At 42.5% G+C, this 15,655-nt stretch overlaps 2 protein-coding genes across 2 annotated transcripts; both read right to left on the bottom strand.

The window, feature by feature from the left end:
* Window positions 1-287: 287 nt before the first annotated feature.
* Window positions 288-6,949, bottom strand: prrg3 (proline rich and Gla domain 3; the record flags this gene model as incomplete). Its single annotated transcript, XM_080834069.1, has 4 exons — window positions 6,876-6,949; window positions 4,559-4,601; window positions 1,720-1,880; window positions 288-881 (listed from the first exon to the last, which is right to left on the bottom strand). The coding sequence occupies exons 2-4, from the start codon at window positions 4,566-4,568 to the stop codon at window positions 288-290; spliced, it is 765 nt and encodes a 254-aa protein (XP_080690195.1). The 5' UTR covers window positions 4,569-4,601; window positions 6,876-6,949.
* A 3,249-nt stretch (window positions 6,950-10,198) lies between these two features.
* On the bottom strand, window positions 10,199-12,239 carry ripply1 (ripply transcriptional repressor 1; the record flags this gene model as incomplete). The annotated part of the gene is made up of 4 exons (XM_080844638.1): window positions 12,110-12,239; window positions 11,639-11,720; window positions 10,780-10,853; window positions 10,199-10,415 (listed from the first exon to the last, which is right to left on the bottom strand). Exons 1-4 carry the CDS (start codon window positions 12,202-12,204, stop codon window positions 10,199-10,201), a joined length of 468 nt encoding a protein of 155 aa, XP_080700764.1. The 5' UTR covers window positions 12,205-12,239.
* Between the last annotated feature and the right edge of the window lie 3,416 nt (window positions 12,240-15,655).

Here is a 15,655-nt window from a genome sequence, read left to right on the forward strand (position 1 = left end):
GAAGGCCTGTGTCTGTGCTTCTGTGGTCGCGTTTTCTTTTCCACAACATCCAAATCTTCATCGAGATGCCAAAGGAAATACAACACTTTTACCCCCAAGGCTGATTTGTTGATGAGGGTAGGAAAGGAAAGTCTGAAGCAAAGCCAAACATTCACATACATGCCATGCTCTGGCAGCAACTGGCATTACAAAACACCCCTTAGAGTTGGAAAGAGAAAGGGCGCGTTTTGACCAATTTGAAAGGTTTGTTCCCCTCTCCCTGCGCTCACAGTCTTAGCATCACAGGTTCACTTGTCCTTGACGATCTCGTCGTACTTGGGAGGAGGGTCGCTGTAGGGAGCAGTGGTCTCATCGCTGCTGCTCTCAGCGTGCCCCGTCACCTCCTCGTAAGACGGCGGGGGCGTGGCCCCAGAGAGACGTGATGCCACAGACACGGAGGAATCCTGCACGTACAAGGCATGGCCATTAGGCGGGTTCTGGGCCTCGGACCCGCTCCCTCTCCCTCCGGCTCCTCCTCTCTCCACCCCGCTGATTATCACCGTGGGCCGGCAGGAAGGGGGCTCAGGGAGAACCGGTGCGGACGCCGCTGCAGGATGGTGGTGGTGGGAGTTCTCGGCATGCGATGACAATGGCTGCGTGTCCCGGTGCACCAGGATGCGTGGCAGGCTGCGGGAGTTGCGGCTGGCCAGATAGTGGTTCTGCGGGTAGGCGGGCCACCGGCGACGCATGGTCTTCTGCAGCTGGCAGCGCCACAGGAGGAACAGCCCTATGAGGGCCAGCAGCGTCATGACCAGGAGGGGCACCACCATAAACACCACGTCCTTGCTGTCGGAGCGGGACTCTGCATTACTGCCCACACTGCGCATTTTCCAGAACTCCATCTAAACCAGAAAGAGAAGTCCAGTGACAGAGTCCAGTACCACACATACAGGACTACCAGAAGCATTGTCTCATTATTTTCTAAATGTTTTCTCGACAAATACCACAATTCGAGCTAAGCCAATGAAGAAGCCAGTGAGAAGGATATGAATTGCAGTCACGGGCAAACGTGGATCTTATATTAAAATGTCCTTTCATTATAACCTTTAATTAACCAGGAGAGGCCCATTGGGATTAAGAATCTCTTTTTCAAGGGAGACCTGACCAAGACAGGTAGCAGCATAAGTACAAACAATCTTTATTTCACTTCCCTCAAGAGTGACTACCAAAGCGATATTTTGTCGCCTGTTCCTAGAGTTGTTAAAGGTTCCTCGTTATATCCGTCACTTACAGTCTGTCACGGTACAGATCACCTCACTGTATCTTTCCACACTTTCCACATCAGTATTCATTTCCTGAAGCATGATGACACATGAACATAGTGCTATTGTTACCAGTGTCAAGGTCACAGAATCGATTTGCACTTATATGTAGAGAGGTGTATTCATGAAAAAATGCTCTCCAAGACTGAACTGTAGCCTACTCTACATGGTTTATGGCAGAGTTCATTTAAATTAATAGGTTGGATTATAAAGATATAGTTTAACGATGAATACTGTTAACTTTATTGACAGAATGATGCTGTTAAAGAAATTCAAAATGATCTCTCTTTAAATATAAATATAGACAGATAGATAGATAGAGAGAGATCATAAGTGAGACAGTACTGAAACATGTTCTGATGCACCTGGAGGATCAAGTTTGAAAGGGCATATTTGTGGGGAAATCATTCTGGATTACCGTGCGTTCCTTGTTCTCAAACACCTCGTTGGCTTCCTCGAAGCTGCAGCTCTCTTCCACACACTCTCTCTCAATGTTGCCCTGGCGGAATTCCTCCAGGAAGCCGTTGGCCCGCGGAAAGCGCTTGAGGAGTGCGTTTGCATATTTCCCATCCAGGAATGCTACACCAGCAAAGAGGAAAAAATAAGCATCAACACAGACCTGTTTATAGATGCACAGCAAAGAAGCAGAAACTGCTGAAATATTGTTTTAAACTATGACTCAAAGGACTTTGTTTAAAACTATGACTCAAAGGAATATGTGTGTTTTAAACTATGACTCAAAGGACTATGTTTGATTTAAACTATGACTCAAAGGACTATGTTTTAAACTATGACTCAAAGGCCTATGTTTTAAACTATGACTCAAAGGCCTATGTTTTAAACTATGACTCAAAGGCCTATGTTTTAAACTATAACTCAAATGACTGTTTTACACTATGACTCAAAGGAATACGTGTGTTTTAAATTATGACTCAAATTACTGTTTTAGACTATGACTCAAAGGACTATGTTTTTAAACTATGACTTCAAGGCAGTACGTGTGATTTTATAAAATATTGTTTTAAACTATGCCTCAAAGGCTGAATGTGTTATTTTATGAAGTATTGTTTTAAACTATGACTCAAAGGCCGTATGTGTGATTTTATGTATTCTTGTTTTCCCAATTCAGCTAAGAATGCAGCTTAGAACAATGAGAATGTGTGACTTCGTCATGAATATGGACAGAGGATATATTTATCATCTCATGAATAACGACCCTGCTGTCACCACATACAGTGGGGAAAATAAGTATTTGAACCCCTGCCGACTTCGCAAGTTTGGCCACTTGCAAAGAAATGTGTGATCCAGAATTTTAATGGTAGGTGTATTTTAACAGTGAGAAACAGAATATCAACAAACAAATCCAGAAAACTGCATTTTATAAGATTTATGACTTTATTTGCATTTGATGCAAAAAATAAGTATTTGAACCCCCAAGCAAACAGCAAGAATTCTGGCTCCCAGTGGCCAGTTATGTGCCCAAAAAGCACACAGATTAGTCCTCATTAGGTCTAACAAGGTATACCTGATCTCAACTGGTGACCTGTATAAAAGAAATCTGTCCAAAGAATCATACTTCACACCTTCAACCTCACCACCATGGGCAAGACCAAAGATCTGTCCAAGGACGTCAGAGATAAGATTGTAGACCTGCACAAGGCTGGAATGGGCTACAAAACCACCGGCAAGCAGCTTGGTGAGAAGCAGATAACTATTGGTGCGATTATTCATAAATGGAAGCAACACCAAACAACTGTCACCCGCTCTAGGTCTGGGGCTCCATGCAAGATATCCCCTCGTGCGGAATCAGTGATCATTCGAAAGGTGCAGAATAACCCCAGAACTACACAGGGGGAGCTTGTGAATGATCTCAAGGCAGCTGGGACCAGAGTCACCAAGAAAACCATTGGCAAAACACCACGCCGTAATTTTTGGAAGTACTGCAGCACTCGCAAGGTCCCCCTGCTCAAGGAAGCGCATGTACAGGGCCATCTGAAGTTTACCATTGCACACTTGAATGATTCTAGGGAGGATTTGGAGACAGAATGTGGTCAGATGATACCAAAATCAAGCTCTTTGGCATCAACTCGACTTGCCGTGTTTGACAGGGGGGGGGGATGCTGAATATGACCCCAAGAGTACATCATACCCACCATCAAGCATGGAGGTGGAAACATTATGCTTTGGGGCTGTTTCTCTACCAAGGGTACAGGACGACTCCACCGGATCAAGGGGACTATGGATGGGGTCATGTAATGTGGAATATTGGGCTTGAACCTCATTCCCTCATTCCCTCCCATTGAAAACACAACCTTAAAGATTTGGAGAGGATCTGGAAAGAGGAGTGGACCAAAATCCCTCCTGAGATGTTTGTAAACCTGGTGACCAACTACAAGAAACGTCTGACGTCTGTGCTTGCCAATAAGGGTTATTCCACCAAGTACTAAGTCATTTTTGTCAGTCAGTTTTGGGGGTTCAAATACTTATTTTTTGCATCAAATGCAAATAAAGTCATAAATGTTATAAAATGCATTTTTGGGGATTTTTTTGTTGATATTCTGTTTCTCACTGTTAATATACACCTACCATTACAATTATAGATCACACATTTCTTTGCAAGTGGCCAAACTTGTGAAATCGCAAGGGGTTCAAATACTTATTTTCCCCACTGTACATGCTAATGTTATTTAAAGAAACGCCTCACTAAATCACGAGCAGAGGCTGCAGTGTGTGACCCTGAATGCATTGACACACATCCCCAGTCCTCACCCAGCTTCATTAAGTCAGATATTGTCAGGGAGACAATGCATTTGACCTTGTATTGTTGCTACTACCACACATGCCTGCACTATCTTTACAAATAGAAAATGTAAATGAAGTAGGCCTACATTACAATCTAATTGCTCAACTTTGTTTTCACACAAGCAAGCATATCCAATATTTAAAAGTACATTATATTTAAATTGTATCTTTATTTATTTTTACACGATTTTGTCAAATTCAGCTAATTGCTTCTCATGGTCTTGTAAGAGTCTGTTCTGTGTGTGCGCTTAGAAATCCTCTGGTGTTCTTACACAATCCTGACTCTGTAAATTGGAAACAAAGAAGGCGGCTCAGACCACACTATTCCAGCTAATCAACACACACTGCTTGTGGAGCATGACAGGGAAGGGTGTAATCTGATTGGCTTTTATCAGAGTCGGCTCAAATATCAGATGCAGAATCAAAGATTGTTCCTTTAACTGTAGGCCACTTACCAGCTGCCATGCTACTCAGCTACTTGGATCGGCGTATGCTGACCTGAAAAATCAACATAGGATAATGGTTATTTGGTATTTTTCAGTCACTTTTGTCCAAAACTACTTACAAAACATATTTTGACAAAAAAGGACAAGGAAATGTAACAATATTTTTATACCAATGACTGTCAGTACAATAATGAACATATTAATTTTAACTTTATACATTAAATAACTCATATCTAAGTGGAGACTAAGGCTGAATCCCATTACACCCCTTAGCCCTACGCCTTTCCCCTTCCCCTCCGTTTTGCGCGTTCACGTGTAGGGGTAGGGCTATCCCAATTCACGTTAAGACAGAAAGGTAGGGGTGGGGGAAGGCCTTCCACCCCTCCAAACGGAGATTTTCCGAGGGCACACTTCAAACGGAGGGGTGAAACCGATTTCCCCCAATGCATTGCGAACCCGTGATCATTCACACCCCAATCCTTTAGATGGCGGCAATAAGTTGAGTCTGGCAGCTGCCATTAAAGAAGAAACATCACGCGAGTCCCTTTAAAAATGTCGGAAACAGCAGGAAAAGCATCACACAAATAGGCTATTTTCTTTGTAATTCATGGTTTTAAAACTTGTTGGATGAAATGTTGCATTGTGTAAACATTTTCCCCAGTGCGGCCACAACAGCTGCAGGCGCCATGTTTGTTTATGTCTGGTGAGTGACAGAGTGACAGCCCTACGCCTACACCTACGTTATTGCTCCGTTTGAAAAGGCGAGGGCCAAGGGGTAGGGGTAAGGGTAGGGGTGGAGATTAGAAATGGGAAAGGGCCTAAGTAGATTTCCGCATGCATTCAAGTTCTTCCAAGGATCAAATCAGATTGGTCTCCATAATCAATACAATAACATCCCAATTAACGACCACTGAACTGAGCTACTAAATGATGCTTCATCGAAATAATCTAGGGTAGGGACACCCGATTCTATACATAAATCCTATTTAGAGTAATGGGAAGAGGTCGTGGTGTTCCCATGGAAACCGAGATGAGCCCAGAGATACGCTTGTTTATTTAACGAGGCCTGTGTATCGATGCCACGTTACGTATTTTAAGAATATAATTAAAAAAAAGGCATTGGCTACATTTCGAAATAGGCTACCAGGTTACCAATTGAGCAGCCATGTCCAGGCATTCGATAGTAGCCTATCCGATTCCCATTCGATAACGTTAAACTGCTTTGAGGTAGGCACGGATTAAGTGTCTACTCCAAAACAATGACGCTTATCGCGGAGGACAGAAATATAGTGTTACCCGAATCCGAAATCAAACATTCAAGAGTGCCTGTGCTCTCTTGGTAGGCTACGACCTGAATAACGACCATGCTGTTAAGGTTGAATGTGGCCTGCTGGACAGGCTTTTTGAATTGCTCAGTGCTAATAATTCCATTGTCTGATGAAACTGAGTAGCGAGACGAGCCTGATTTAGAGACCCAACCCAACTTGGAAAACACATCTACAAATGTTTATCATTTCACGTAGAATAACTCATACAGACATAACAGCAGTAGGCTACCTAGATTTGAAAATGGTCAAGCCACAGGGAGAGCGCACGAGAGATGATGCGACGGGGGAAATGACTGATGTGGGGATGTAGGCTAGTGGAAATCATGTAAGCCAGATACAATCACTATACAGTTGTGGTTTGTAGGCTACGCGAGAGGAATACCGCACTGTGGGCTAATAACACATAGACACATAGACCAGCCTATACAGGCTGTAGTTCTTCTTTTGAACATTTTCATATTTTCTCAAAACAGAGGGAATGCGTTCCTAGTGGGAATGCTCCTGTAATCGTAACCTGTGACAAAACCAGAGACAAGACATAAACTACGGACGAAAGTGAGTAGCCTACAGCCTGGAAACAGATCACAAGAAAACATCCAACCAAACGAGTGTGCTTAGTTTAAAAAATGATTTTAAATATAGTCTGCAGGCTACAATTATTCCAGGATGGAGAAGCAGCCTAATTGATAAGGTAACGTTAAGATATCAAAGACAGGTTCCGTTTGATTCATTCATCAGTTCATACATTCAGTTTCTTCTAAATTCTTAACAAACAGAAAGCTTTCGGGTTTTGTCGCAGCATCTCTCTAAAATACAAGCAAATAAAATATCCATCGACTCGAATAGCCTATTTGGAATGCTGTAAAAGCAGTTAGGCTATCTCTGAACAACTTTCCAAACCATTTAGTTCTCGCCACTTGTTTTTGTGGTTGGTTGACAAGCTGCCAAATGTACATGAAGTTCAACTGTATTTATATATGTCAAAACATAAACCCTACCTTCCAGGCTATCGCAGATTTCTTCTCATTCCGTCCCTATTTCCAGTTGCAGAACACCCACATGAGTCATATACATCAAGATAGAGGTATAGACTATCCAATAAGGGTAGTGAAATATCTATTATCGTCCAATGAAAAAACTCTTATTACTATGTTACGTCTGTAACGCAACCCACTGATGGTGAAGTGCACTTTGGGTATTGAAGTCTTCAGGTAATCAAGTCACCAGTCATTTGTTTTCAAAACAAACTAACGCCAATGTTGATTCAAATAAATCTGCGCGATAATCATTGTCCATCCACTGAAGTGAGTAGCCTACAGTAGCCTAATTCTGCTCAAAATCTTACTGAGGTCTCAAATAAAACCAAGCAAGTTTCTGCTCATGCCACACCTTACCCGTGAAAACTACAATTCCCAGGGTTACCTAGTGCCTGGTTTCATCGGCGTTTTATATTAGGTCAGTAGACCCATAACGGAGATCACATGGTGTTTAGAAGTGGGATTTAAAGTCGAGACAGTGACTGAGTGAGAAGCAAGTGCGTTAAAACTGACATCAGTAATTCATTTATTGTTACATTAGACAACCCCAAATGGCAAGATGTCTGTTTATTAGCCTACTAAATAAACAAAAAACAAATTACCTATTTTCATAGGTTACTTGTAGGCTACTACATATATGCCTATGTGTACGGAACAAATGTAATGTTCACTTGGAAATGTTATAATTTCAGTGAAAACCATACATTTGGTCACAGATGTACTTGGAAATGGAATGGAAATGGAGCCCTAGTGACTGTTTTAACGGCAGAGATAGTGTCACACACACACTCTGAATTTAGTCTGCATTTTACCCATCCAGGGTAGTGAAGCACACAGTGAGGCACACTAACCCGGAGCAGTGAGCTGCCTTCAGCGGCACCCGGGGAGCAGTGATCGGGGTTGTGCCTTGCTCAAGGGCACCTCAGCCGTGGATGTGGGCATGGGAGAGCAGTGCTCTACCACTTCCCCCACCCACATTTGTCCTACTGGTCGGGGATCAAACCGGCCACCCTCCAGTTACCAGCCCGAAACCCTAACCAGTAGGCCACAGCTGCCCCTACTGCCCTGTACCTTTTAGGCCTACTGTCTTTACTATGAATACAAATAGCATGGTTCTGCCTATTGCTGGTCCAGTTTGGAAATGTGGGTAAATGAAATTAAGACCAATAGAAAACACACCTTAATTATCTATGTGTATGTTCTGCCACAGGACATTGCTTCTCCAGTTGGACAGCTTATGAGAACACAGGCAAGGCAAACTAGGCATGCCAAGCACATTCATCATATCTTTAGAAAAATGCAGACACTTCCTGCCATTAAGCCGCTATTTAAAAAGAGAACTGTGAAATGTGTTTGCGTTAAAAATCTTTAGAACTGTCTCAAATCCTTTTATAACTAGTTTTGGGGTAATTTTGACAAATTCCAATCAGGCTTCCGACCTCAACACAGTACTGAAAGGGCTTGTAGAACGTGTTAAATGACATACAGCTAATACTGATCCAGGTAAAATATCAGTTTTTACTAGATCTCAGTGCTGCATTTAATACTGTATATCAGAAAGCACTGCTGGACAGGATGGAAGATTGGATAGGACTTTCTGCAGTCTTATTTAGAAGTTTCGTTCTCACCATTGGCCGCTATGAATCTAATAGGCTGGCTATGGCATGCGGAGTCCGTCAGGGGTCAGTGATTATCTTCTGCTTAATCTCTATATGCTGCCTTTGAGACCGATTCTATAGAACATAACATTGATTACCATAATTATGCACATATACACAAATGTATCTGCTCTCTCACCAGATGACTACAGCCCAGTGTAAATGCTTAGAGCAAATAAGTAATTGAATAGACAACATTTTCTTCAATCAAGTAAAGACAAAACAGAGATTATTGTACATCTCTGATATGTTTAAAGACTATAAACCAAGTAGGGCTCAGAATGATCCATGGCCTCAGGTCAGGTAGTAGAGCCCAGATTCCAAACGAAACATGGTGAAGCAGTATTTAGCTGTTATGCTGAATGCAACTGAAACAAACTGCCAGGAAATCTTAGATGTGCCTGGAAGCAGCATCACTCCAGATGGGGAAGTGATGTTGCAGGTTAATGGCCCAGCTCTATTGGTAGGCCTTTTATTAGGCTCTATTCTCAGAATAAAAACGACTGCTTCTTCCCATGAAGTCAGACTCTGATAATTACGAATTATGAGCCTCTCAGTGGTGGGTTTACTCCACAAATAAGCTTGCCCCATGGGAAAACATTGTATAGCCATTTTGATGGTTGCTAGGTATAGCATTCTATCTCAACACTGAACCGATTTTGATCATTTCTCTGGACCTTAATGCTTTCTTTAGCATGTTCCTTTTGCATTTATGTATGTAAAGCACATTTCATTGCCACTGTGTATGAAATGTGCTATACAAATATACTTACCTTGCCTTAAAAGAGAGATTCAGTGCTCCGTTGTCTGAAAAGGGGGGGTTGAGAGTTGAGAGTTGACCTCTGACTGAAGGGGGTTTACCCTCCCTGACATTCCTACCCCACCCTCCCTAGCCCTTCCTCTAAAGGCTTCTATCAGATCATCTTTGCGTGAAGCGTGAAGACACAGCACAGGCCCCAGTCCCACTAGTCCCCTCAACATCAAAGGATTAAAGGAATGATAGAGGATTTAAAAAAGAGGTGTTTTTATGACACTCTGCACCACCTCCCCCCTTTTAAAAATACTGCACCCCACCCCCAAGATAAGAGACTAAACATGGAAAGAAACAAACTAAAAACGAATAATTTTACAAATTTATTTTTTGACATAACATGGCAAAAGTAGAAAAATAGTCATTTTAAATATAAATATATATTTTTATGTAGATATGTACACTATAATTTTATAAAGGAAACAGAATACAAATGTATCCATGTGTTTGTATCCATACAGACAGTAGCTGGAGTTAGGTCCTGAGATGGTTGGCAAACAAACACCATCCCAATATGGGATCCACCTGTTCACCAATAATTCTGTTCCCAGAAGGAACCTCTAATAACACACATGCATCATTTAAAAGCGTGAGAGTATCTGCGTTTCTCAGCCCAAGCTGAAAGCAGCGAGGGCACTGATGTTGGGTGGAGTGAGCTCCTCCAAGCCCTGCTTTTAATGTCCAACAACAGGCTGTCCCTGTTTAACACAGACTAGTGTCCATTCCTGTATCATTATACTACAGTATGATACCATTTGCAGCAGAGACACCATAGTTCTCTCCCCTCAGGGACATCGTCAGCTGTGTCCATGGCTTTAGTTTAAGCTGGTAAAGTAAGGGTGAGACTTGACACATTCCTGAGACTGTCCTTTCAGCTCTGCCTCCATCAGCTCCTCATCATCATCTTCATCGTCATCATCGCTGTCCGAGTCCTCGTAGAAGCTGATTGTTGCTTGTACTGGGAAGTTTTTGAGCAAGGCTTGTCCATCGCTGTACAGGTAGTCATATGACTTAGATTTGGGCCAGAAAAGTCTGTGGGTGCAAAGAGAGAAGGGAAAAAACTTTAAAAACACAGTCTCCAACATCCCACAACAGACTGACACGAGTGGTAAAAACACAAGCCTTGTCTGCACTTTCTTCACCCACATGTGTACATAAAATTAGGCAGGGCGGAAATTAAAACTCTGGGTGCAGTTACTTCATATGTGTGGCATTTTTGCACACCTTGGGTGTTTTATTGAATCACTAGACCCAAGGTGTGATTGTGTTTTTTTAGAACTGCGAGCACACTGCCTGGTCTGATTAAAGTAAATGTACGTGGCATTCGCATCATGAGGCCACAAACACACAGCCCACACCATAGCAGTGGCATGAGAATGCCCTCACAGATACATACCTGACAGGGTGCTGAAAAGGCTGTAGTTTGCTGTCAGCTGTGGTGGTGCCCGGCACAGGAGGTCTGGAGTAAGGCTGTAAGGGGAGAGAGAGAAGGGAGTAAAACATCAGTCCTCTGCAATTAAAGAAAACAAGACTCACTGTGGCACTCTCTGAGTCTACCCAAAGGCAGTTATGACCAAACTTCCAGCCAAGTGGTGGATGCTAGCCGGATGGTGCCCCTGGATGTGGTGGCACCTATTACAGGATGGCAGCCAGAGAACTGGCTCCACTGTGGCAGCTGAGGAGGTGTTAGGGTGGCGCTATCCTGTGGGAAACTAGCTGGGCTGGAGGAGGTGTCTGTGTTGGCTGCTGGCATAGGCACTCCTCCCTCCCTGTCACCTTTTTCTGTCGCCCCTCTACTTACACCTAACTGCTTTCTCACTAGCAGAGACTAGAGAGCCATATGGCTGTGTCATAGTGCCTCTGATTGCCTGCCCCCCCCCCCCCCCCCTCTCTCTCACTCTCCCTCTCCATCCATCAAGTGGTTCAGTGTCAAGAAAAGCGCTTGACTGTCACACCTTCTGGGCCAACACACAGAGGCTAACGCTCACCACATGCCCGTCTGTCTCCTCCACTGCAGCCCTGCTGCTACTAGTGCTGTATATTTTATTTATCCTGAGGGACTATGGCTTGTTGTATTCGTCCAATTCGTCGAGATTAATGGGGAAAATGTCCTTCCTTGAGAAATAACTGGGACTTAAATGAAGGCATGGGATATCCTGTTTCGTTGAAAATACGCAGCATCACAGCAACATGCATTTTTCTTTCTTAAAAAAAAACCCAGAATATCGGAGAGAGATACCGGTAGAGGTACTTACACAAGCAAGCTTGCTTCTTTTGCCTCTCATTGGCGCATCGCTGCCTTTTACAAGCCATGGTCTCCACATTGCAGATTTACAGCTGAAGAGAGAAAAAGAGAAAATAGTTCATGTCCGTCCTATTAACCTAGCCAGTGGACTGTAAACGAGACTTGTGATATGAGCCTTATGCTAGAACATTTTCGCTTTAAAATCCCATAGACGATTTAAAACAGTGACAGTGTTCAAACGCCAAACGGCCATTCAAATATTTCACAAACTGGAATTACACTAGAATAGATCACTGAAATCGGGTTAACGAAAAGCCTGGGAAGTTAAATGCTTACATTCTAGGGATAGCCTATAGCCTTTACTTTGACATGACCTTGAATGTTGCTGAAATATATATAAGACAGAAGAAACGGGAAAATGCGTTTACATGTATCATAATGGTCTTCACTGAACGAGCTGACTCGAATCGGCATGCCTTACCTGGCGGGTGGTGGACAATGTGAGCTCCCGTTTGAGACCAATCGAGGTGAGGCGACGAAGGGCGTCTGTTGTGCTACGAGACAAGCGGATTGCATGTTTGCTTATTTGTTCGTGTTGATGTCCAACTGTACTCGCAGTCGATCAGTTTCCTCGCAAGGTGTTGTCTTCGGTCCGGTCGGCTTGCGACGTCCTCTCTATCCTTTGCTCTTGTTCAAATGACTAGCCCAGCCAGGCGCCCGAGGTTTATAAAGGCATCTAGCTGCAGGAGGGGGTGGGGAGGTTGTACTGCCAAATCATAGAACGAGGGTGTTGCAGTGCCTGCAGGACCCACTCGGGTGACCATAAGCAATTTGGTGTGAGGACTTACCCAGTTGTATAAACAGAGGAGCGCTGCGTGAGGGTGAGAAATCTGGTACCGTGAAGTTTTTGTAAAAACACAGAGGAGAAAAGTTACGCACCATCTGCGCGAAAGGCAACAGGGGGGCAAATAAAGTGAGGGTCATATAAAACTATAATTGGGTAAGTTAGTAGGCTATTTCCAGTATCGAAATTAAATAGATAAGTACATTACATTTTAATTGTGTTTAATTCAGTGAAGCACAGGTGCCAGCCAGTTTAAAGACCCTATTATGATATCATAATGGCCCAATGTAAGTCAATGGGAACATTTCGATTCGTTTTTATTTAATATCTTAAAAAGTATAAAGTTTAGAAAAGTGAAAAATACATAGCATAAGTGTCCTTTACAAGACCTACGCGACAAAGTTTGAATTAAGTTTCTAGTTAAGCGGTTCGGGCTGAATTAATCGCAGAAAAAGGTAACAAGAAGAAGAAGAAGAAGAAGAAGCCTAGGAATAACAATACAGGGCATTTCATGCACTGTAACTAGTAGGCTAATGAAGTGATTTGAGAATGAGGTAAAGGATAATAAGAACAACAACAACAACACCAATGACAACAGTTTAGAAAATAACACAACATAGAACATCAAAGCTTTTTTGCCTCAGTAGACTATCAATGAAATCAGGGGCGCAGATAGCACTGGGGACGGGGGTCCCCCCCAGATGCATAGAGACCTGTTCCGTCCCACGTAATAACGACAATCTTCAGTAAATAACGTTAAAATAATGTTAGCGTCCCCCCCCCCCCCCCAGTTCTAAAATCCCATCTGCACCGCTGAATGAAATGAAAATCATAATTTTACAGACTAACAGCCTTTCAGCTGACGAGAAGACCTTATTGAAAAGGTTACAATACATTTTAAAAGTAGAAAAAAAAAGACAACAAAACACAAACTCGCTTAGTAATGGTATGTATGAATGCGTGGATATGACGTTTATTTGGTCTAAAAACAATGGTATGAAATGAATCAAGTCCATTTCGTCCCGTTTGTCAGTTTGCAGTCCAGACAGGGGGTTGCTTACTTTTCCAAATGGGCCATCGGGGACTGTTGTGAGTCCATTAAACGATCATTAACATAGCCTTGTGCTATTTCTCGCACCTGGTCTGACTGACAAGTTGAGGACGCGTGCTGAGCCCTTAACCATGCTCCAGGTCGAAAGCTTTTCATAGGGCTGCCAATCATATTCAACATCTTTTTGCTCATTGTAGTTGACGTGCATGGCAGCTTTCACAATGTGGTCTATAGCTGGTTTTATATTTCAGACCAGAGTTGCATGTGTTAACCTTACTTGCCAACTATTGTGAGGCATATTGGAATTAACTGTTAAAACCTTGGAAATGTCAATAAATATAATATGTTGCTTTTACCTCGCACATTTTCATTAAAGAAACAAATTTGTCGCGTAGGTCTTGTAAAGGACACTTATGCTTTTTTCTACTTTTAAAATGTATTGTAACCTTTTCAATAAGGTCTTCTCGTCAGCTGAAAGGCTGTTAGTCTGTAAAATTATGATTTTCATTTCATTCAGCGGTGCAGATGGGATTTTAGAACTGGGGGGGGGGGGGGGGGGGGGGGGGGCGCTAACATTATTTTAACGTTATTTAGCCTACTGAAGATTGTCGTTATTACGTGGGACGGAACAGGTCTCTATGCATCTGGGGGGGACCCCCGTCCCCAGTGCTATCTGCGCCCCTGATTTCATTGATAGTCTACTGAGGCAAAAAAGCTTTGATGTTCTATGTTGTGTTATTTTCTAAACTGTTGTCATTACAGTGCATGAAATGCCCTGTATTGTTATTCCTAGGCTTCTTCTTCTTCTTCTTCTTCTTCTTCTTCTTCTTCTTCTTCTTCTTCTTCTTCTTCTTCTTATTCTTGTTACCTTTTTCTGCGATTAATTCAGCCCGAACCGCTTAACGTAGAAACTTCTTTCAAACTTTGTCGTAGGTCTTGTAAAGGACACTTATTCTATGTAGGCTATTTTTCACTTTTCTAAACTTTATACTTTTTAAGATATTAAATAAAAACGAATCGAAATTTTCCCATTGACTTACATTGAGCCATTATGACATCATCAATAGGGTCTTTAAACTGGCTTGCACCTGTGCCTCACTGACAGCTGCGCCAAATCAAAGGAACCTCTTCTCTGTCCCTCTCAATTTAACTGTAACTAGGAACATTAAGACGCCTTCCATTCTCTACTTTTTCTCTCTCCATCTTTCTCTCTATCCCTCTCAGTCTACTTTCTCTCACACTCAATCTCTCTTCTTCACTCCATTTTTATCTCCTTTTTTCAATATTTTCACTCTCTTTTTCTCTTTCACTCTTCTTTCCTTCTTCCATTCATCTTTCCTTCTTCCACTCTTCTTTCCTTCTTTCACTTTTCTTTCCTTTCTTCACTCTCCTTTCTTCTTTCCTTCTTTCACTCTTCTTTCCTTTTCTTCTTTCCTTCTTCAACTATTATTTCCTTCTTTCACTCTTCTTTCCTTTCTTCACTCTTCTTTCTTTTCTTCTTCCACTCTTCTTTCCTTTCTTCACTCTTCTTTCTTTTCTTCTTTCCTTCTTTCACTCTTCTTTCCTTCATCCTCTCTTCTCTCCTTTCTTCCACTCTTCTTTCTTTTCTTCTTCCTTTCCTAACTTTTGCATTTCATGCACTGGTATTTCCTTCAGGAAATGCATTTTCTAGTTGTTATATGTTTTTTCAGTTCCCTATAAGGAATCCGCATCACCTTGAAATAGATCAATTATTAGCCTACTGCTCAGCTAACCCTTTTGGATGCAGTCATTGTGGTTATTTGCGAATGTAATCTCTCAAATGCTCTCTCAAGAAAAAACAACCCATGTTGGAGTTGTTTACTTGGTTCATTTGCGAGTCTGCGGCATGAGCCGTGCCTTCTGTTTGCACGTTTGCTGATCACAGAGGCAGATTGGGCTTGGGTACCCCCCACTCCCGTCCTCCTAAAAAAAAGCGCTCTCCCCCGGTGAAAGGAATGTCTGCAAAAAGGCGAACCAACGGGGAGTGACTGGCCTCGCTGTTTTTTTGTGACAACGTCAATACAACATTGTAATACAAAACAACAGTAGGCAAAGTAAAATACCGTCGACGACACAGGCTAGTATGTTTTTAAATGTCGACGATTGTGCTC

The sequence above is a fragment of the Sprattus sprattus genome (assembly GCF_963457725.1).
Source record: "Sprattus sprattus genome assembly, chromosome: 1".
Taxonomy (NCBI): Eukaryota; Metazoa; Chordata; class Actinopteri; order Clupeiformes; family Clupeidae; genus Sprattus; species Sprattus sprattus.